Genomic DNA, 20,072 nt, shown 5'->3' on the forward strand with positions numbered 1-20,072 from the left:
TTGTCGGTGCGGATGGGATCCACAGCCGGATACGCTCTGAGATCTGGCGACTCGCCGATGACCAAAGCCCAGGTCTGATAAGCACCACCGAGAAAACATGTCCGTATATCGTCTGTTTACGGTCTCTATCATGGATATGTGTGTTCTAAAAGCTAACTGCAAGGATCCTCTAGGCTTCACCGTGGAATACACGTGTGTTTTTGGAATTTCTTCACCAATCCCGGGGCTTCACGGTGGGGAGCATGTCAACTCATACGGTGAAGGGGTTTGTGTAATCACGTTCCACAACAAGGATGGGCGTGTATTCTGGTTCATTATAGAGAAACTCCCGAAAAAGTACACCTATCCAATATCTCCACGGTTCACTCCCCAGGACGCTTCGGAGTTCTGTGGCCGGCTCGCAGACGTGCATGTCTTTAACGATGTCACCGTGGGGCATCTATGGAGAAACAGAACCGTTGTCTCAATGAACGCATTGGAAGAAGGCTTGTTGTCTACGTGGTCATTTGAACGCATGGTTCTGTTGGGAGACAGCGTTCACAAAGTAAGCCTTCTTTGCAAGTTATCTACTCACTGCCTGTTGATTTTGCCCAGATGACCCCCAATATCGGACAAGGAGCCAACACCGCAATAGAGGATGCTGCAGCGCTGGCATCACTGATCCACCAGATGATCAATCCAATGACACCTCAAAACGCCTCAAAAGCCGCGATTGGGCACCTCTTCCAAAAGTTTCAGGACTTGCGAATGAGCCGTGTTCAAAGCACCGTCCAACGGGCTCATTTTGGTGCTAGGTTTCATACGCGAGATGATCACTTGAAAGCTCTGGTCGGGAGGTATATTTTCCCGTATGTTGGGAATCTGGTCATGGCCAGAACAGTAAAGGTTATTGGGGGTGGCCACAAGATCGAGTTCCTCCCACCGCCCAAACGATCCATGCCGTGGACGGCGCAGACGGACCACAGCCAGCATAAGATGCATGGTTCCAAGGTGCTATGGGCCTATTTGTGTGTGTCTACGCTCGTGCTATATGCAGCTTGTGCTTTATTTCAGTTGATGTGATCGTTCCCGTATTTGGCATTCATGTCGGTCTGGGGACGCATGGGCCTGGAATTATTCAGACAACTTACTCATTTTCAAACGATGTTAACTTGATGATTACGACCCAGGATATGCTAAGTCGAAGGACAAACCCCCCAATTCTCTGCATGCGTGCTGAACGCTTTTCGGCATTTGACCATAGACTTGCTCAAGCAAAAGGAGGATGGGGTGGGACAGACCGCCTGAGGAGGTCCTTTTTCAAAGGGGCACGGTAGACATTCGAACAAATGATCAATGTACCTACAGTACAGAAAGCGTATTGACCCTTTACCGCACACGTGCCATTATATCTGGGTTATTGATCATCTTTTCCCTGCAATCCAATGTTCCTCAACACAATTGCCAGCTCCTCACCTTTTTGAATAAGCCCCAACCCACCTCGGCGACAAGCATCTTGTATCCCAGTTCCACCTGATAACGACCATGAGGTTGAAACCTTTACCTGCAAGAGCCGATCTCGGATCGGGAATGCTCCAGAGACTTCCTCCAGTCCTCGCCCCGTATGCCATGCAAGTGTGGAGATCTTCTTCGCCCTTCTGTATCTGTTCGGCAAACAATTCACAAACTATCCCCAGCTCATCCTGATCAACATTGGAGTGACGATCCCCGTGGCACTGCACAGCTTCGGTCTCAGTCCCTTGGCACACACAGAACGTCCACCGTTGGCAGAACCCTTTTCATCGAGCTGGTGATCGTCATGATCGATGTCGTGTACGCACGTCAGGACATTGGGGAAGACGTGAACGCTGGAGTGAAGGATATGGCTGTGCAGTCCAGGAATTCGATGCGTTTTCTGCCCTATGTGTTGTCGTACGGTTCGACAGAGTCGCTCCTGGCGGCCGGTTGGCGGCAGGTTTGGGTTTTCCGCTTATTGTCTTATCTGTTTGGGGCTCTTCTCGGGCTTTAAGTCTCTTCTGATAGCCACTGGGGTGGAAAGATCCTCGGAGGTGGAGCCTTCGACCAAGTCTGCCTGTCTGGTTGCAAGCGTATTCTAGTTTGTTGGGTTGATGGCGGAATCTGGTCTACGGTGCTAGTCGGCTCATAGTACTGGAGTTCGTTGATTCACAGTGCTGAATAGCAGTCCTGCCTTCATACCATAAACATTCTCTACGGATCTAGGGGAGTGAATCGAATTGCGCAAGGAGAAAGTACTGGACCAATGCTATTATCGAACGAGGTAGCATCAGAATCAAATGTAAGATGGTAACCCCTAGTAATAAAGCCACATCAGATGGTTGACCAGGCATTGTCAATAGGAAGGATAGCTCCATTGATCCCTTTGCTTCTATCCGACACAAGAAACAGAAGCGGGCGGGCGATGTCTTCTGCGCGAAGCCCAATCCCTTTGTCTTTGTCACATGAGTGCGATTGATGAATGAGAAACATTGTTTTCATTGCCTCCTTGTCCCATTTTTGAATATCCATTTCATTGTGGACTCCCGTTCCCACCACACCTAATCGCCCCGTTAACCGCATGCCGTGGGATAGCCATCTACGCCGGGACAGTCGCAGCGTACTTACCTCCGGGACAAACCGCATTGCAACGGATATTGTCGTGTTTGAACCTCCAGGCAACGTTCTTCGTCGCTCCCACCAGTCCATGCTTGCCTATTTGTACCAAATCAGTACGAGCGCGACATCACCGTAGCGCGATACCTTATGGGAACGCGAGGAAGGCGTCCCACTCACTTGCTGTATACGCTACGCCAGAAACAGCACCACTAGTTGCTGCTTTGCTGGCCACATTCACGATATTACCGCTCTTCTGCTCCCGCATGATAGCAATTACCTCCCGCATCAGTCGTATCGGAGCCGTCAAATTGACCGCAATACAGCGGTCCCACATTTCGTCGGAAACACTGTCAACGCTCTGGTTACTATCCATGATCCCAGCGATATTCAACAGCCCGTCGATGCGGCCGCCAAACATTTTGACACAAGCCTGCACGACATCCTTAGGTGTTTGCTTGTCACAGAGATCAGCCTTAAGGAATTTGTAGTTTGGGTGGTTGGCCAGCGGCGCGGGTGATGCCGCGATATCAACGCCGAACACTTTTGCGCCCTGGTCCAGCGCCATCGAGGCTGCGGCAAGACCGATACCCGATGCACTTCCAGTGATTATCAAGACCTGTATTGCTGTCAGTGAATGTTCAATGGGTACTCTTATTGAACAGCTACTTTATCTTGGAGGTTCGCCATGATCTGAGAGAGGGGAAATGAAGAAACGAAGCAGCAGACTGTTGATAATGGAAGCACAAACCGATGGTGGCCTAAGGGATTTCTGCTTCATTCAATACCTAAATACAGATTGCGGTGCCAGATGATCAGCTTCTAAGCTGTGTCACGTCCCCCTCCCTTTCCCATGCACGTATAGCAAGGTCGAACCAACCTTGCGTGGGCTGTTCGTTCGGGTTGTAATCACAGACGAGCCGATGGTACAACCACATCTGAATCACAGCTTCCCGCGCTATCCGAGCGAAGTCCAGATTAGGAACCCTTGCATACTGCCCTGTCTTGTCCTCCTACGATGAGCAAGGGGACCATAAACAACGTGCAGTCCATATCTTTGAAGACATTGGAGAGGTATTGAGCGACCACAGCAACAGGCTTATTGCGCATACTTTCCTGGTATAGATTACGGTGGTCATTCGCCCAGTAGCTGGTCAACCAGAAAGTGTTCTAATCTGCGACCCCTCGCTTTCGTACCTTGTCCACCAGATGACACGTCATATCCCAAGGGAGGCATATCGTTCTGTTAAACTAACTGCAAGTGTCTTTGCAAGGACTTGAGCTCATCTGAAACTATCAAGAATGACGACCCCATTAAGATCAATCTTGACCGCTATTTGGGGGGCTTGCCAGTCCGACTTGATGTCCTAGAAGGAGTTGTCGAGACTAGGTATTTGACGAGGCCGATTTTGTATGGGCGGTGATGTACTGGCAGCCAATACGAGACGCCCTGTCTTGACACGTTCTAAGCCCGTCAGTTTGCCAAGCGGAGGGGAACAGATTTAGAGAACAATCGTTGGTCCCAAGCAACGGTGCGATCTTCATAATAAAGGCTCGGTATATAGGAGTATAGGAGTAATCGATCTCTCGTCTCCTGATCGAAGCTGCTTATTCACTTTGGTAGGCCTGCCTAGTCTGAATCATGTGTCACTAACAAAAACAGTGCTAGTCAGTGGAGGCTCTACTTCTCATTATTAGCAGACGTAGATATTCTTGCTGCCTATTATAGACAGTGAGGAAGCACATACACCAAAGTGTTGGACTGTTTTATAAGGAGGGGCGAAAGGCTAGTACAATCGCACAGATTTCTCGATAGGTGGGTTATTTAGCACTACAAAAGGAATATCACACTAAGAGTATGAGTGTTTATACAGAATCGCACCTGTCTATACTGCACTAGCGCTCGTTACGCAAGCGCTAAGATTACGCACTAGATCACACTCTTTAGGTGTATCTACCTGACTCCTAACTGCATGTAAGCTACACGCCGGCCAGTTAGTAGTTGGGTGGGTGACCACGAGCGAACCCCGGCTGTTGTATGTTTTTATACATGTCTTTTTTTTTTTTTTTTTTTTTTTTTTTTTTTTATAGCCTAGGAAATGTTGATTGATGGCCATGACAGGAAGAAAATGGCTGGAAAGAGAAGGACATACGAAGGGTAAGTAGGCTAAAACGTGGGTGACAGATCCTGCTGACTGGCATGAGAAACATGCATGTAGTCAGAAACTAATAATGAAATGGAAGAACTTGAATTCAATCCTGTGTACTCTAAGTAGACTGCTTTTGCTTGGTTCAGCCATAGTCTATTGCCAGACGGAGCTTCTAGCAAGCATCATCCATCTCTAAGCAAGAAGCAGTCCATTACCCTAGACCTTGATAATCGTTATGGAATCATGAATAACAGTCGGATAATCAAACGGCGCCCGGAGGCCTTAGGCTGGTCAAGGCTACTTCACAGCTGACGAACAGCTTATCGGATTGTTTGTCACAGCGGCCTACCAGTTAGACTTAATTAGGATCTCATCCTGCAGGATCCGTTGGCTTGTAGAAAACCCGCAGACTAGGACGTATTCTGCAACTCCACATTGTCATCTCGTCGGGTGGGCTAGTTTCCGCCAATCGATCCCTGGCCGCTAGCCTTAGCTTCGGTCACGTTTACTTGGCGTAATTATTATCAGTAAGTCGAAGAGATGCAGCTGCATGCTGCTTATGACTGGTGGATGTAGATTGGAGTTCCTCTGTGCCTTTCGTTCTGGCTCTCATTTGTCACAAAGTACTTGTTTAGATCTCCTGGGATCAGGGATTACATCACGCATTGAACCCATAGCGGAAGATTCTGTGCGTCCTTCCACAGCATGCATAGATCGAGCACACTGGTGGATATACAATCCCGCAGAATAGATGCACCAAGGCCCATCTACATAGGGCATCTGCATCCCGTAATTAACCTATGTCCCCATATTCCGCTCTCGGACTTTGACACGCCCAATTTGCTTCTAGACTCGGGGAGCCCGCCCGCTTAGGACCCAGGCACGGCTCAGGGACAGAGGACATTGCTGCATCACCTTCGCCACGGTTGCTATGAAGGTAGACAGTCCCACCCTCTACTCCACTGTTGCATATGTCGAACCCGTTTTGTATACACTTCAACTTAAACATGCAGGCCAAGATGGCCGGCGTACACGGGTAAGCAGCCACATGTTACGAAGATAATGCTCAGTAAGAATGACAAAGGAATTGGGAAAGCGAAGGCCGAGATGAGTGGCAATTTCGGTGTGATATGGGCCCGATCCTAGTATAAATAGACGTCCTTGCCCTCTGTCTAAGGCTAGCATTCATCTTCGATCCAGACTCACAATCCCATCTCTACTCCAACCCAGGCAAGATGCATTTCACCAAGGTCTTCCAGGCTATCACCCTTCTGGCTGCATCCACGGCTGTTACAGCCTGGAACAGGCTGGACAAGAACAATGCTGTACGGAGTTACCTGTTACCTCAAGTCTGCTGCAGAAGAGAATTTCAAACTGACAATGCCTAGGCTGTTCTTGTTGTTGACCACCAGGTCGGTCTCGCGCAGGTAGTGCGTGACCAGTCGGTCAACGACTTCCGCAATAACATGCTGGCGCATGCAGCGATGGCTAAGGTTTTCGACCTGCCTATCGTTCTGACTAGCTCCTCCGACGAAGGCCCCAACGGCCTCCTGCTCAAGGAAATTACGGACATGTATCCCAATGCCACATTTGTCCGCCGTCAGGGTGAGGTCAACGCCTGGGACAACAAGGATTTCCGCGCTGCCGTCAAGGCCACCGGAAAGAAGCAACTTATCGTCGGTGGTATCGTGACCGAAGTTTGTAAGTACAATCGAGCCCTTGCGACGATCCTAACTGGGAGGAAATGATGTTTATGAGTCTATACTAGGTACTGCGTTCCTGGCCCTCTCGCTCCGCGATGAAGGCTACGAGGTCTATGCCAATACCGACGCCAGTGGCACCTTCAACGTCCGCCTGGCTGAGGAGGCTAATCGCCGCATGGAGAAGGCTGGAGTCACCCTTATGGGAATGTTTGCCATTGTCATGGACCTCATGCGCGACTGGAGACACACCCCTGGCCTTTCTGAGGTCCTTCCCTACCTTGACAAGTGAGTAATTGTTATCATGGACATGACTATGCTGGATTCTAAAGTGAGGCAACTAGGTACCTCTTTGACTACGGCTTGGTTGCTCGCCATCACGCCGGTGCTCTTGTCAACGGGACACTGTTTCCTGTTGAGACGACCCTGATCTAAGATGGACAATATGTGACTTACATGGCGGCTCGGAGGTTGTTGGAGGAGGGTCAGAGATAGTGCAACAATCGGTATTTAGTCAAGCTGTGGCATGACAGATATAGTGATTGCAGAGCTGGAGGGAGTGTGGGTGAAGTCGTCCATGTTGCGGACCACTTGAGGAAAGAAGCCCCATGGGTCTCTTCCAGACAGTGGATTGTTTAGGGATACTTACTTAGATAGTGAATGAAGGAGTAGGTGATGTTGGCAAAACTTCTAACCAAGGCGAACATGCAGATACCAGTCCTACAGGACCATGCGCAGTAACCATTTTGACTCTTTTCCTCCTTCAGATTGGCAGAATGAGATCCTTACTGGGCCAAGCAGTAGTAGTAGAGAGTGTCCGAAATTGCTTCAGCCACAAGTCCAAAGCGTAAGCCCTGCCACGCTGCCACTTGATATACCGCAGCCGGGCACATCTAAGCTCCAGGATCAAGAGTGGCCTAAACAAGCAAATCCCGAATACCCAACCGTTGTTCCGTTGACACTGGCTAGACTGTTGCAGCGCCTCCATAAGGAATCTTGGGCTCTCGTTTGACAAAGCTGTCTCTGCAGTGATAGGATGCAACGTCTCGCGCATGATTCGGGACAGGCGCAGGGTATAAATCCAATTCAGTGCCATGTAGCTCTAAGGTTCAACTTATCTCTTCCAATTAGCGGTGACAGAAGGGATGAATACGAGCCTAGTGTCAGCCAAAGACTACAGCTACCTATATATATTTCTTGGCACTTTCTGGTAGTGGAAGCCTCATTTCGCTTCCCAGATAGTCTGACGTTGCAGCGGGAAATATCTGACGATTGGAGATTGCGCGCTTCAGAAGATATGAGCAGTAAAGTCCGATTGGCAGCACAGAAGTTACCAAGCCCTCGTAAGACTACGGAACGAGGAAGAGACAGGGAAGAAGATCTTGCAAGCCATCGCTGACAGCAAAAGAAATCGACATCTACATTTCTAAATATAGTGCTTCGTCTCCTATGTCCAATTGAAGCCTTTCCCGGGTCCAGAGGATCGATGTTCGGTGAGCCCAATCCCGGCAGATATATGATCTATATAACTAATTGCTGACATGCATGCTACAGACGGATACGCTATATCGATCCAAAATAGCCGAGCAAAGCCTGCTCTAGATCTGTGGGAATAATTCATGCAATGGCATTTCCATAAGAACGGACAGATGCCTAGATTTTCATGGTCTTCTCGAGGATCCCATTCGATTTCAGGGAAATTTGTTCTGCTTACTCTCAGTCTTTCGCCGCTGGAGCTATGCGCTTTTACACGTTTTCCGTCGCAGTAGCTCTGTTAGCTGCTGCCGTGCCTGTCACAGGGGGCCCAGTGGATCCATGGGATGCCCTTGCTAGAAAGGCGTTAGTCAATCAGAACCAATTCCATCAGGGCGGCGCATGCAGCCCGCGCACTGCTGCTGTGCGCAGAGAATGGTACGAGTATCCACCATGAACTGGGTGAATGAATTCTGACCGATTATTTCACTCAATAGGGGATCACTTTCCAAGCGCGAGCGAAAGGACTACATCGACGCTGTGCTTTGTTTAGCTTCTAAGCCCGCGAAGATTGACCCTTCCTTTGCTCCAGGAGCTCGCAACCGATTTGATGATTTTGTCGCGACGCATATCAACCAAACGTGGTTTATTCACGGGACGGTAGGTAATTCCAGTGGAAAAGGAAGAGATTGCGTGATAGTAATGCTTATCATCTAGGGAAATTTCCTGACATGGCATCGTTACTACACATGGGCGTACGAACAAGCCCTGCGGAACGAATGTGGGTACAAGGGTTATCAACCTTACTGGGCGTGGAATAAGTACGCCGACGACCCTCTAAACTCTCCCATTTTCGACGGTTCCCCATACAGCATGTCCGGAAATGGACCATACATCCCCCATAACGACACTGAGATCGCGCCTGGTGTCTTCATCCCCCCCGGGACTGGGGGTGGCTGCGTATCATCCGGACCTTTCAAGAAGTGTGTCCCCTTTTTTCACTCGGATCTTCATGAGTACTGACTCTGCTGCAACAGCTGGACGGTTAACCTGGGGCCTGTATGGCTGAGCCTCAAAATCCCTGGACTCGCGGCTCAGAACGGTTCTGGTCTCGAGTATAATCCACGGTGTCTTCGTCGAGATATTTCGCAGGATGCAGCAGCGTGGACGAGAACGGAAATCGTGATGGAATTATTCAATGAGACGACTATACTTGGTTTCCAGAACTTGCTGCAAGGCTTCGTTCCGACGCCTGGATATCTCGGCGTCCACACTGGCGGTCACTTCACAGTGGGAGGTGACCCTGGCGGAGTACGTTCTATTATTTCTCTATTTTACATCCGAAGCTAACCGGCGTGCGACCTCGTATAGGACTTTTATACTTCCCCTGGCGATCCAGTATTCTATCTTCACCACGCTGCGATTGATCGCGTGTTCTGGACTTGGCAAAACCTGGACCCTGCTTCTCGCACCTATGTTGTAGATGGGGGTACGAATATGGTTTTGCCTTCATCTCCAAACGCTACATTGGATGATATGGTGGATATGGGCAGTGCTCTAGCACCACCAAAGACGATTAGAGATCTTGGAAGTACTATGGGAGGTCCGTTTTGTTACGTTTACAAGTGATTTGTCATGAGTGATCTTGTGCAGGAAAGTCTACTCCGTACGAGGTGATGTCGTTTCACGATCAGAATGGAGGTCTGTCTCTTCTCCGTGCAGGTACCCAGCAGGGAAAGTATAGAACAGGCGCCACGAATGTCGAAGACGACCAAAATAATATATAGTTGTGTATCTCTTTCTGTCATACCAGGCAAACTATCCAGTAAATTCGAGCGGCTTTCAATCTCATATATCTCACACGACAAGCCTGGGCATAGGTACACCTACGGGGAACAAAACGACAATTCACCTCACCTCTCTCCACCGACATCACTTCGAATAGATAGTATATCGATTTCTGCTAATATTTTTCATCTTGTTCATATCCCACCCGAAGCTTTCTAGTCAATGCGTCTCATACGCCCTTTGAACCTCAGCTCTAATGCGTTAGGGACAGACTCTTCGAGACCATACTCAAATGCCCGCTTGGTTAAGGTCCACCGTCCACCAGACTGACCTCCTGTAAGCGGGGCGCAAGGCCAGCGCGAAAAGTTCCGATTTTGAATGGAACAATGGATCGTCTCGTTAGTGCTAACCTCGCTAGAAATACGCGACATAGGTGTCCGGAGACCACTTCCCAAGAAAGGCAGCGCACTAGAGACTAGGCGAGACACGAAGCTCAATGCATCCTCCAGGAAGCCTGACGGCGTCTCGGTGGGCCCTGCGGCGGTGGCCCAGGCCAGGGTATTGCCCTGCTGGACAGGAACCCGATGGTCAAGCAGATAATAGTCTTCGGGGTCGGTGGCTCCGTTTCCGTCAACGAATGCCAGCTTGTTATCCTCTGCGCACCGGCCAATCATCCATGCCAACGATATATCGGAAAGCCGCGAGTCGCCCAACCCGCCGCCAATATCAGCGTGCACACCAGAGAACCACACCTGCTGCAAGTCCTGGGTACTGTTTCGCGGGACCTCCCATAAAGTGGGCTGATATGGTGCACGAGATTCATCGAGAGATAGCGCATGGTATGCATGCTGAACCCGAGGCGAGAGCCGCTGATTATAGAACTCGATCTTTTCGCCTGTTATACCAGCTCCATGGAAGCCGACGGTATCCCACACGCCGATGATCCGGATCGCATTGCCGATACCGCGAAGATCGCCTTTTTCGCGCAGTTCGCCCAGAAGTCCTTCATCAAAGACCGGAGATGTCTGGTTCGGACCGTGGTCGTAATACTGCTCATATACATCTGGAAACTTGTCCATTCCTCGCTTGGATAAGAGACCGAGGGACGTTACAAGGCCCCCTATTGATCGAGCGGTGTATGCGCCGCGCGAGAAGCCGAAAAGGAATATCTCATCGCCTTCCTCCCAATTATGACAGAGGAACCCATATGCGGCGCGTATGTGTGCGGAGAGCCCGGCTCCGTAGAGTCCTGTCTTGGGTGCTTAACACGGGATGATTCCCCCATAGGGGATGACTTACCCCCGCGCAACTTGTCGCCTAGGTTCGTCCCTACTCCAGGCTGATAGAACACGATCTGAGGTATTAAGAGTCCGGTATCGGTGACTGCATATGGACTCAATGCTCTCGACAGGCGGGTCACATTTGTCGGGTGATCATCAGGACTCGCCGTCGTGGAATCCTGCCATGTGCCTACAGAGGCTTAGGGTTGGTTCAAGCTTCAGGAGGGCACCCATACCATCACACAGGACGATGAGTCGCTTCATGGGGGATACTGAGGTGCCAAGCACTTCAACACCAGGGTCTTTCTAGTTAAAAAACAAGCCCCAGGCAAATTCTCAATATGAGGAGAGAAAGCAAAACAGTTTATAGACAGACTAGCAGATAGATAAGAGGATGTTGACACCTTTTGTATCTTGTGAGATCTGCTCTACATAGCTTCAGCCAGCCTGGGCATTCACCACAAGCCCCGGGGCTGGCATATACGAGGGGCGAACGCCTGGGCGCTACCTCGCAGTTCAGCTGAGTAGACACCATCGTCTTACAGCATAACACGACTTCATCGCCAAGAGTTAAACCAGGTCTATCGAAGCGATTGGGATCTAGCATGTCTTGGCCCTTGGCGTGCATTAGGCATGGCCGAGCAGTGTACTTCTTCGAACCCTTGTCAGTGCCATCGAAGTTTCCTCTCATTGGATCAGACGTCGCAGGCTTGCGTTGGCTCAGCCGGACGTCAGTTGCGAATCTTGATCAACTCAGAACTGACACACTTTGTCCTAGTCGGTCTCATGTTTGAAACCCCACCGGTGCTTCTGACGCAATGTCCGTGACGGCATTTTTACGGAGAGGTCTGAAGGGGACTGAGCAGTCGAGGACCTGATATATAAGAGAAGCTGACAAAGTCTTCCTCGACGTGCAACATATATTAAGTGATTCTTGGGGATGTATGTGGTTGTCCTTTCACTCTTCCCTCCTTCCTCTGTCCCCTTTATGCATCAGCAAAAGTGAAGTCACGTTATCAATAGGGCAGCATCTTGCATAAAAATATAGCCAGACGAACTAGGTATGGACTGACCGTCCACGTCGGACGATTGTCAGCATGGAAATATCTATATCAGATTCTCTATATAGAAGGATAAAGCTGCGTTGATCCGTTCGACAATTCAGCACCTTATATTCTGGCGATGGAAGTGTTTCCCTAGTCCCTAAAGACATGTCGGGGTCTACCGTGGCTGTGATATGAGACCTCCTATGCTTCTTGGTGGTGTTCGGAGTTTCAGATCCACAGCTTGCGGACATCAGAAATTGCCGGAGCCCCGAGAAATGGGTGCGTCTACGGTATGTCAGGCCAAGTTGAGTTGTATGATGAGTATTAGATATAATTAGATATCTTCCGCATGCACCGGCAAAAAGTCATCGCGATTTTCTGGACCGGCAAACTTCTTTGACAGCGACTAGTGGGAGTAACAGTGGCGGGAACGTGCGGAAGTAGTAGATCTGGGTCATACAAACATCACAAAACCTTGTACAACTTCCTACACCATGACTGCATTGGGAGGCTCCAACGCATGCAATTCAAAGTTTATACGTGATGAAAATTTAGCTCTCATCTGAGTTATGCTTTTAGCAAAGTTAGTGGTAATCTACCTATAGGGACTCCGTGTTCACAATAAACTTTAGGTTGTTGGATCTGTAGCCTGCAGTTGATGCCGGTAAGTGGGATAACTCACTCATACTAATAAAGCATAAGTACGTTGCATTTATGATATAATTGACTTCCATTCTTTCAGAGCAGTAGCGAGGATTCTCAATTTAAAAGGAACCTTTCAGATTGATGTTCTTCAAAACATATTGGTCAAAATTTATCTCTTTGGTCGCGCTACTACGAATAGGAACTGTCTCTGCACGCCCACCATGAAACTTGCAACTACACTCGGACTCGCCTTCGTGGTTCACGCCTCCGCTAGTCCCTGTTCTCCCCCTGGGATCGTCTTTCAGTCGGGGAAGAATCATCCATGGGAGGACACGGCAACTGTCAAACTCGCGAACGACTGGAGCGGAAAGCACGCTGAAGCCGAAGTACCTCTCGACCGCAAAGACTACTCTATTGAATTACTTTATGGCAACTCCGACCTATCTCAGGACGGCGGTATCTATGCAACAAGTGCGGAGCTTACGCAGTTTAGCCAGCGTACTGGCTGTGTCGTTAAACTGGATGAACCAAAAATCCATGCCCAAGTGAATGCACATGCTACGTGGACTTTCTTGGACCGCGGCGCTTGGGTCAATGTCAAGGATGGCACTGTGACCTGCGGGGAGTTCTAAGGGTGGGCTTGCTGAGTTGAGTACTGTAAATGCACGACAGCTCGACATATAGGATATATGTCATTCGTGTAGTTAGGAGTTTAGCCCCAAAAAGACCGTGCCCAGTTCCGTTCTGTGGCCCACGTACGTCTTGTCCAAATAAGTTGCTGGGTCGATGAGTATCGTAAGAGTAGAAGAACTGTAGACATCCGACGAATTAGTTCCAGGTAAGAAAGCAAGAAGTTCGGAAGGTTTGTTTAACATAATGATTCAATTGGATATATACTGAACACAGAAGCAAAGTGACCCTTTTTATAATAAGTCAAGACCCTTGTTCACCGCAAGATTTCACCTCGTTACTTTTGTTGCGTGTTCCACAGGTGCATAGCATGACAGAGACAAACCTAGTTGTAGTACTTCCTGCATGGGCATCCACACGATATCATGTTCCATAAAAAGCTTTCCTCCTAATGTCAAAATAGTAAGGGCGTATTTTTCGTCCACGTACAGTCGCTGTTCTCTGTAGGGCCGCCTAAGACCCAGCTGGGGTAATATTTCTAGTGTAGATTGCACGCTCCCAGCTAGCTCGGCTCGACTTTCACAACTAGACTGATCGTCAAAACCCAGTGCCGGGAGTTACCTAGTCTAGGAATTTTACGAGTACAGAAAACTATGTTAATATTCCTAGGGCGTAGTGCCGGCAGCCTGCCCTCAGGAAGCCCCATATATATCTACCCCAGAGCGCTAAACCCCATTCAGCTAAAAAGTGCGATGGGTCCTATTCTGCCCACCTGCATTGCCATCTCGCGCTGTCTGATGTTCCCTTTCCAACTACTAGTATCGTACAATAGGTGTCACTCAACCCATGACGACACCGTGATAATCCGCTTCTGGAAACAAAGTACGACGAAGCGATCGGACTTGGGTCTCTCGCTAGGGAAAATGGATTTGCGGAAACTGTTCTCGTCATGCCACGATCTATAAATGATGCGGTTCCGACGTCAGAACTTTCTCGTTCTTCTGCACTTTTCACTGTCACAGATCAGCCTGGAGCCTCCCCGACACATTTGGCCGAACACGCGCTATCTCAAGAAACTCGCACAATGGTGAACACCACTGAAACCCCGGGATACGTTCCCGTCTCGGAGTGGCCGAACCTGGAGGCTCTGGCCGTCGGCTACGGCGAGCACCTGATGGTGCAATCCACGGTGCTGTCTGGGAAGCGCTTCGAGCTAGTACTTGGGGGGACCACCGGAGTCGCACATCATTTTGTTGACGACCACATGTTGACTTGGGAGATGGTGGGAGACGGGCGGAAAGGCGACGCAGAATACAAGGCGTTCGAGGTCCGACCAAACATCTTCTTCGTCGATTTCTACAAACCGGGCTATGACGAGCAAGTCAGCCTCGTCCTCAACTTCAGTACTGGTCAGGCTCTGGCCGGCATCTCTGGCTTCCACATCAAGGACGGCCAGAAGAGAACGTGGACCGAGCTCACGGATGCCTCGATTGGGAGCTACGACTCAGTCATGCCTTTCCAACCCACGAAGGACCTCATCGGCAAACACATTCTCTATCGCTACACCCCCCGAGATGCATACGAGCATATCTATCTGAACCAAGGCACATTCACCTGGCACTGTTTGACCGGGACCGAGAAGGGGCTTGCAGACACCGAGCCTTGCAAGATGCTCAAAGTGGATGATCAGCTGTACCTCCTCTTCTGGAGTGAAAAGGTTCTGCCGGTGGAATCTATTGTGGTGGTTGATCTCGGGCAGATGCGCTCTACAGGTCGTTTCTTCTGTTGGGATCCGAAGCCGGCAAAACGAGTTCATATGTTATTCGGTTCATACGCGACTGTCCTGGCGGAGACAAACGCTGCCGCTGTGCTTGGTTCTCGTCAATCCGCTCTCTAATTTCTCTACCGCGTGTCATAATCACTTTCCTTTGGGATGTGTCTATCTCTGTACCAATGCGTCTGAATATACACCTACATCAATACCGTACTACCATCCCATTTAGAATGGGTGGTGTCCGCGGTAGAAGGAATATACAGTAGGAAATATTCACAGATTTTTGTACTTCAAACTTTCTCTCAATCATATACTCCTGACCTATAGTACTGTGTACATGGGCAGCAAATCCGACCCTATATAGCGTGTTTCTATAACTTCCAAATATCGAGTAAGAACGGGGAATATATCAAAACTTTACGGCCGACGAGAACAAGCGCTCTGCTCTTTGTTAGAGACTGAATCTCCTTTCCATTCATCAAATTGTTGTTACAACATCCTTCAAACCTGATTTATCTGTGGGTCTTGGGGGGCCGTATTCCCAGCACCACCGCCTTTCCCAATTCGGCAACAAAGTGCGTGGAAAGGCAGCCTATCTCATCAGAGAATCTATACAATCCGTCTTTCTGGATTTCCTAGCCTCCTCCAATCCTACAGCCGTCCGGCACATAGCACATTGAGGTCATTATAAATGGACCTTTTACGGACGAGAAAGATAGTATAGGTATACCGTTCGAATGGTTTAAATCTCTAGAATGAAGAGGAATCTCCCACGGGAAGGAGAAATTGGCAGTCCACGTCTACTCCTAGCCCCTGGTCATGAAGCGAGATCAGGTATTATGCGTCTTGAATATACTTGATTTAGCTGACCTGATACTTTAACGTCCAGGCCATATACATAGGCCTACTAAGCCTACGGGAAAATTGTGGGGCGGGAACTAAGCATTGTCTCTGGAGGTGTGGCGGGGGCGTCAAGGCCCAAGCGGTCCGAACCGTGCAGTGGAGAATCAGAGAATGAGAGAAGATAGCGTGTCTATACAAAGCTCATTCAGGATACACTCTTTTATACTAACAGCGGGCGGTTCCGCCCACTGGCCCCATCGGGGTCCACCGCCCCTGATACGAAGCGGATAAGGAAGCCGAGTCTAGTGGAAGCTTGGTGTCAGATCTAGTGCGAGATCGCTGCTCTCGTCCCAAAGAGAGCCGCAGCTGGTGACATCGAAGGCATCATAATGTCCGTGTCATGTTAGGTCGGTGACGCGGCCTCATCCTTCGTGTTCTGGTAAAGATCCTTCGGGGGTCACCGATGAGGTTTGCAAATTCTTGACTTTGGTATTGGATATGGAATGGGCTGCTACAGTAATATCGGCCTACCTACGTAGAAAGACACTACATATGACTCTACGTATCAGACCTGCCATGACGCTGGGGACGGAGCGGACCGTCTATATTCTCTCTAGTCCCCTAAGCCTTCAGACCTAGCTCCTTTGCATGGTATATTCGGTTTCTTAAGTACGTCTAGAGCACCTCGGAATACTTTTCTGCTATAGATTGCTACTGCCTCCTTTCCTTGGGATTGGTAGCGAAAAACAGAGACACTGGCAACATGTCTGAAAGCAGGAACGTATCCGGCCCTCAGGGCCATGTAGCCCAAGAGCGGAATGAGAAACCAATTGATCAGTCCCAAAAAGCCAAGTCTTCTGCCAAAGATGCTTCTTCCATTCCGAATGGGGGGTGGAAAGCTTGGCTCCAAGTATTGGGAACCTTCTTCATCTTCTTCAACACATGGTGAGCAGACTCCAACATTGGAGGGATCTATAGTGACTGTCTAGGGGCATCCTCAATACTTTCGGAGCATACCAAACCTACTATGAGACTGGGGCGCTTTTTGCCTCGACATCGTCCAATATCTCCTGGATCGGCTCGGTGCAGTCGTCTCTTTTGCTGATCGTTGGGCTTGTAACCGGTCCTCTATACGATGCCGGTTACTTCTACACCCTCCTCGGCAGCGGATCACTCCTGATAGTCTTTGGGCAGATGATGATTAGTATCTGTCATGAATACTACCAAGCTCTGCTGGCCCAGGGCTTCTGCATTGGTATTGGTGTCGGCCTTATCTTCATCCCGGGTGTTGCGGTGCTGTCGACGTATTTCACCACGAAGTTAGCCCTGGCTAACGGCGTAGCCGCTGCTGGGAGCGGACTAGGTGGGTTGCCATATACAACTACATCCTAAAATCACTAACAAGTGGGCTTTCGCAGGAGGCATACTATATCCCATTGTTTTCCATCGACTATGCGACAGAATCGGCTTTGACTGGACGACCCGAGCAATCGGGCTCATCATCTTCGTCACCCTATTCATCCCAATACTGATATTTCGAATCCGAATCAAGCCATCCAGCAAGCGCAAACTGATAGACCTGTCCGCCTTCCTCGAACCAGCCTACATCTGGTTCGTTGTAGGAGGCACGCTGACCTTCGTCTCACTCAACATCCCCTTTTTCTACGTCCAATACTTCTCCATCCAGCAGGACATTGCCTCCGGCGAGCTCGCCTTCTACCTTCTCTCCATCATCACTACCGGCTCCGTGTTCGGCCGCGTGTTCCCCAACTTCTTCGCGAACCGCGTCGGCCCCTTCAACATCATCTCGGCGTGCACCATCATCTGTGGTGGGCTCATGTTCGCTCTGATTAATCTGTCCGGTCTCGCGGGGATCATCGTCATTGCTCTGCTTTATGGGTTCTTTTCTGGGGCGTTTGTCTCGCTACCGCCAACTTGTTTTGTGAAGCTCTCGCCGGATAGAGGGCTTATCGGGACGAGAATGGGTATGGGGTATGCCGTCATGGCGGTGGGGAATCTGATTGGGACCCCGTCAGCGGGGGCGATCTTGCAGGATAGAGGGTTCAATGCTATGTGGGTGTTTGGCGGTGTTATGTCTATTGCTGGGGGTGCGGCTATGATGATGAGTCGGAATGTTCAGGGGGAGTGGAAGCCGCTTGCGAGGATATAGACTCATGTGGGCTAGTATGGTATTAGCAGGCTGAGTCCCGCTGAATCCCAGAATTGGCTAGAATCAGGCCGTGCTGAGCTGGGTTGTTACTCTGATGTCTGGACCCAGCTGAAGCCTAAAATGCGCGTTATAACTACCCAGGTACCGGGTCTGGTTATTCTCTGTACGTACGTGTCCTTAGTACGGAAACCAATCCAACAACATATATTCCAACCAATATACCTATATACAACGCCGGCTACAGCTTCAAATCCCGCGGATCCTTAAACACCACCTCCTCCAACCACCAAGAAATAATCTCATTTACCTCCTTAGGCCTCTCCCACAACGCCCAATGCGCCGTATCCACCTGCTTGAAAGCCAGATGCGGGATGGACTTCATCATGCCCTTGCCCAGGTGCGGCGGGAGAGCCGCGTCACGAAGAGCCTGGATGAAGAGCACCGGCGCCATAATCCGCCGGTCGAGGATGGGGAGCTCGTCTCTGTAGTTGACTTCGCGGGTGCGATACCAGTTGACTATCACGATTCATTAGTTTCACCCCACAGTATGGTGTAAGCGAGACATACAAGGACCGTGCAGGCCGTGACGCGCAAACTCCGAGGCGTAGTAATCCAGCTCCTATTTCATCAGCATTACTCTCACACAGACATATAGCCTGAAGGAAAGAATATACCTCCTCACTCAGCAGCCGCGACGGCTGCACCCGCATCATCTTATCGACAAGCACGCCGTCATGCACGTCGAATGCGAACTCGCCGTCCGCCGTACGCCCCCCATACAACGTCGACAGGAACAGCTTCATCTCCTCCTTAGAGCGCAGCCGCTCCAGCTCGCCGCGGATGAACTGCACCTGGTACCCGAAGTGCGGGGTGATCTTGGCGACCATCTCCTCGATGGGCATGTAGGTCTTGATCGGGGGCGCATACGGCACGCACACTGTGAACACATGCGTCACGAGGTCGGGGTGCCACAGGGCGACCCGGTAGGCCAGGAACGCGCCCCTATATCTATCAGCGGTGCTCGCTGGATGGACGTGCCGGGTTAACCCGGTAAAGGGAAAGAAAGGGAATGGTACCAGTCATGGCCGCCGACAATGATCTTGGACGCGCCGAGCTGCGCGGCAAGCTCCTTGATGTCGTCGGCGCAGTTCTTGTGCGAGTACGGCTCGACGGCGTCGGGGGCGTCCTGGCTGCGTGAGCGGGGCGGTGTCCAATGTGCTAGGCATGGCGTACGTACCGTCTGGCCGTAGCCTAGGCAGTCGGGCGCGACGACGCGCAGGCCTTTGTCGCGCAGCATAGGGATTTGATACCGCCATGCCATGGACAGGTCTGGGAAGCCGTGGATCTGGCGGTGTTAGTGGGAGGACGTGGGCGGGTGGACAGTGGACAGTCCCGTACCAGGAAGATGGTGGCTCTGTATTTTCCCGAGTCGGGGACGCTGTACAGGTAGCCTGGTCATGTTAATCGGATGATGCTGGTGTAGCTGGTGGCACGACGGTGGCCAGCCGAGGTCAGCATACTGTAGGTTTTGCCATTGACGCTGGCTGAGCGGCGCTCTACGCGCGGGTCTCCGCGCACGTTGATCTTGTCGACGTCGGACATGGCGGATTTGGCTGGACAGTTGCTACTCCAGCGATGAGGTAGGATGGGGAAGAAGTCTGGTGTTGTTAGTTTGTGGTTATTTATACTACGTCGTTAGGCGTCTGGCTATCACGTGAAGCCGACGTCAAGGGTACAACTCACCTTTGTGCCCAAGAGGAGTCTAACGGATGAATCGAATATAATCAATGTTACTTTCGTGATGAATGTTCTTCAGTTTAAGTTGAACATACATTATTAATGAGTTGGGTCTCGACGATCTCCGAGCCTCGGTTACTGCGAATGCACTTCTCCTCATCAATCGCCAATCAACGCATCTATTCCACACAATGCACAAAATGTGGTATAAGTCCACTACCAGACA

At 50.2% G+C, this 20,072-nt stretch overlaps 9 protein-coding genes across 9 annotated transcripts; 6 read left to right on the forward strand and 3 right to left on the reverse strand.

Annotated features, from left to right (window-relative positions):
- Positions 1–97: 97 nt before the first annotated feature.
- Positions 98–2,008, forward strand: ATEG_10085 (FAD-dependent oxidoreductase; the record flags this gene model as incomplete). The annotated part of the gene is made up of 3 exons (XM_001209387.1): positions 98–544; positions 595–1,009; positions 1,677–2,008. 3 exons carry the CDS (start codon positions 98–100, stop codon positions 2,006–2,008), a joined length of 1,194 nt encoding a protein of 397 aa, XP_001209387.1.
- A 320-nt stretch (positions 2,009–2,328) lies between these two features.
- Positions 2,329–3,178, reverse strand: ATEG_10086 (SDR family oxidoreductase; the record flags this gene model as incomplete). The annotated part of the gene is made up of 3 exons (XM_001209388.1): positions 2,329–2,555; positions 2,623–2,709; positions 2,791–3,178. 3 exons carry the CDS (start codon positions 3,176–3,178, stop codon positions 2,329–2,331), a joined length of 702 nt encoding a protein of 233 aa, XP_001209388.1.
- A 2,817-nt stretch (positions 3,179–5,995) lies between these two features.
- Positions 5,996–6,895, forward strand: ATEG_10087 (putative isochorismatase family hydrolase; the record flags this gene model as incomplete). The annotated part of the gene is made up of 4 exons (XM_001209389.1): positions 5,996–6,085; positions 6,149–6,461; positions 6,529–6,748; positions 6,805–6,895. 4 exons carry the CDS (start codon positions 5,996–5,998, stop codon positions 6,893–6,895), a joined length of 714 nt encoding a protein of 237 aa, XP_001209389.1.
- A 1,228-nt stretch (positions 6,896–8,123) lies between these two features.
- Positions 8,124–9,562, forward strand: ATEG_10088 (tyrosinase family protein; the record flags this gene model as incomplete). Its single annotated transcript, XM_001209390.1, has 5 exons — positions 8,124–8,371; positions 8,431–8,593; positions 8,651–8,916; positions 8,971–9,244; positions 9,305–9,562. The coding sequence occupies 5 exons, from the start codon at positions 8,124–8,126 to the stop codon at positions 9,560–9,562; spliced, it is 1,209 nt and encodes a 402-aa protein (XP_001209390.1).
- A 374-nt stretch (positions 9,563–9,936) lies between these two features.
- ATEG_10089 (T6SS phospholipase effector Tle1-like catalytic domain-containing protein) lies at positions 9,937–11,265 on the reverse strand (the record flags this gene model as incomplete). The annotated part of the gene is made up of 3 exons (XM_001209391.1): positions 9,937–10,970; positions 11,021–11,191; positions 11,238–11,265. 3 exons carry the CDS (start codon positions 11,263–11,265, stop codon positions 9,937–9,939), a joined length of 1,233 nt encoding a protein of 410 aa, XP_001209391.1.
- A 1,648-nt stretch (positions 11,266–12,913) lies between these two features.
- On the forward strand, positions 12,914–13,324 carry ATEG_10090 (uncharacterized protein; the record flags this gene model as incomplete). Its single annotated transcript, XM_001209392.1, has 1 exon — positions 12,914–13,324. One exon carries the CDS (start codon positions 12,914–12,916, stop codon positions 13,322–13,324), a length of 411 nt encoding a protein of 136 aa, XP_001209392.1.
- Positions 13,325–14,406: 1,082 nt separating this feature from the next.
- Positions 14,407–15,219, forward strand: ATEG_10091 (molybdenum cofactor biosynthesis F family protein; the record flags this gene model as incomplete). The annotated part of the gene is made up of 1 exon (XM_001209393.1): positions 14,407–15,219. One exon carries the CDS (start codon positions 14,407–14,409, stop codon positions 15,217–15,219), a length of 813 nt encoding a protein of 270 aa, XP_001209393.1.
- A 1,483-nt stretch (positions 15,220–16,702) lies between these two features.
- Positions 16,703–18,109, forward strand: ATEG_10092 (uncharacterized protein; the record flags this gene model as incomplete). The annotated part of the gene is made up of 3 exons (XM_001209394.1): positions 16,703–16,884; positions 16,929–17,302; positions 17,358–18,109. The coding sequence occupies 3 exons, from the start codon at positions 16,703–16,705 to the stop codon at positions 18,107–18,109; spliced, it is 1,308 nt and encodes a 435-aa protein (XP_001209394.1).
- A 535-nt stretch (positions 18,110–18,644) lies between these two features.
- ATEG_10093 (uncharacterized protein) lies at positions 18,645–19,711 on the reverse strand (the record flags this gene model as incomplete). Its single annotated transcript, XM_001209395.1, has 5 exons — positions 18,645–18,728; positions 18,784–19,111; positions 19,186–19,295; positions 19,347–19,438; positions 19,630–19,711. The coding sequence occupies 5 exons, from the start codon at positions 19,709–19,711 to the stop codon at positions 18,645–18,647; spliced, it is 696 nt and encodes a 231-aa protein (XP_001209395.1).
- Between the last annotated feature and the right edge of the window lie 361 nt (positions 19,712–20,072).

This window comes from Aspergillus terreus, genomic scaffold, assembly GCF_000149615.1.
Source record: "Aspergillus terreus NIH2624 scaffold_16 genomic scaffold, whole genome shotgun sequence".
Taxonomy (NCBI): Eukaryota; Fungi; Ascomycota; class Eurotiomycetes; order Eurotiales; family Aspergillaceae; genus Aspergillus; species Aspergillus terreus.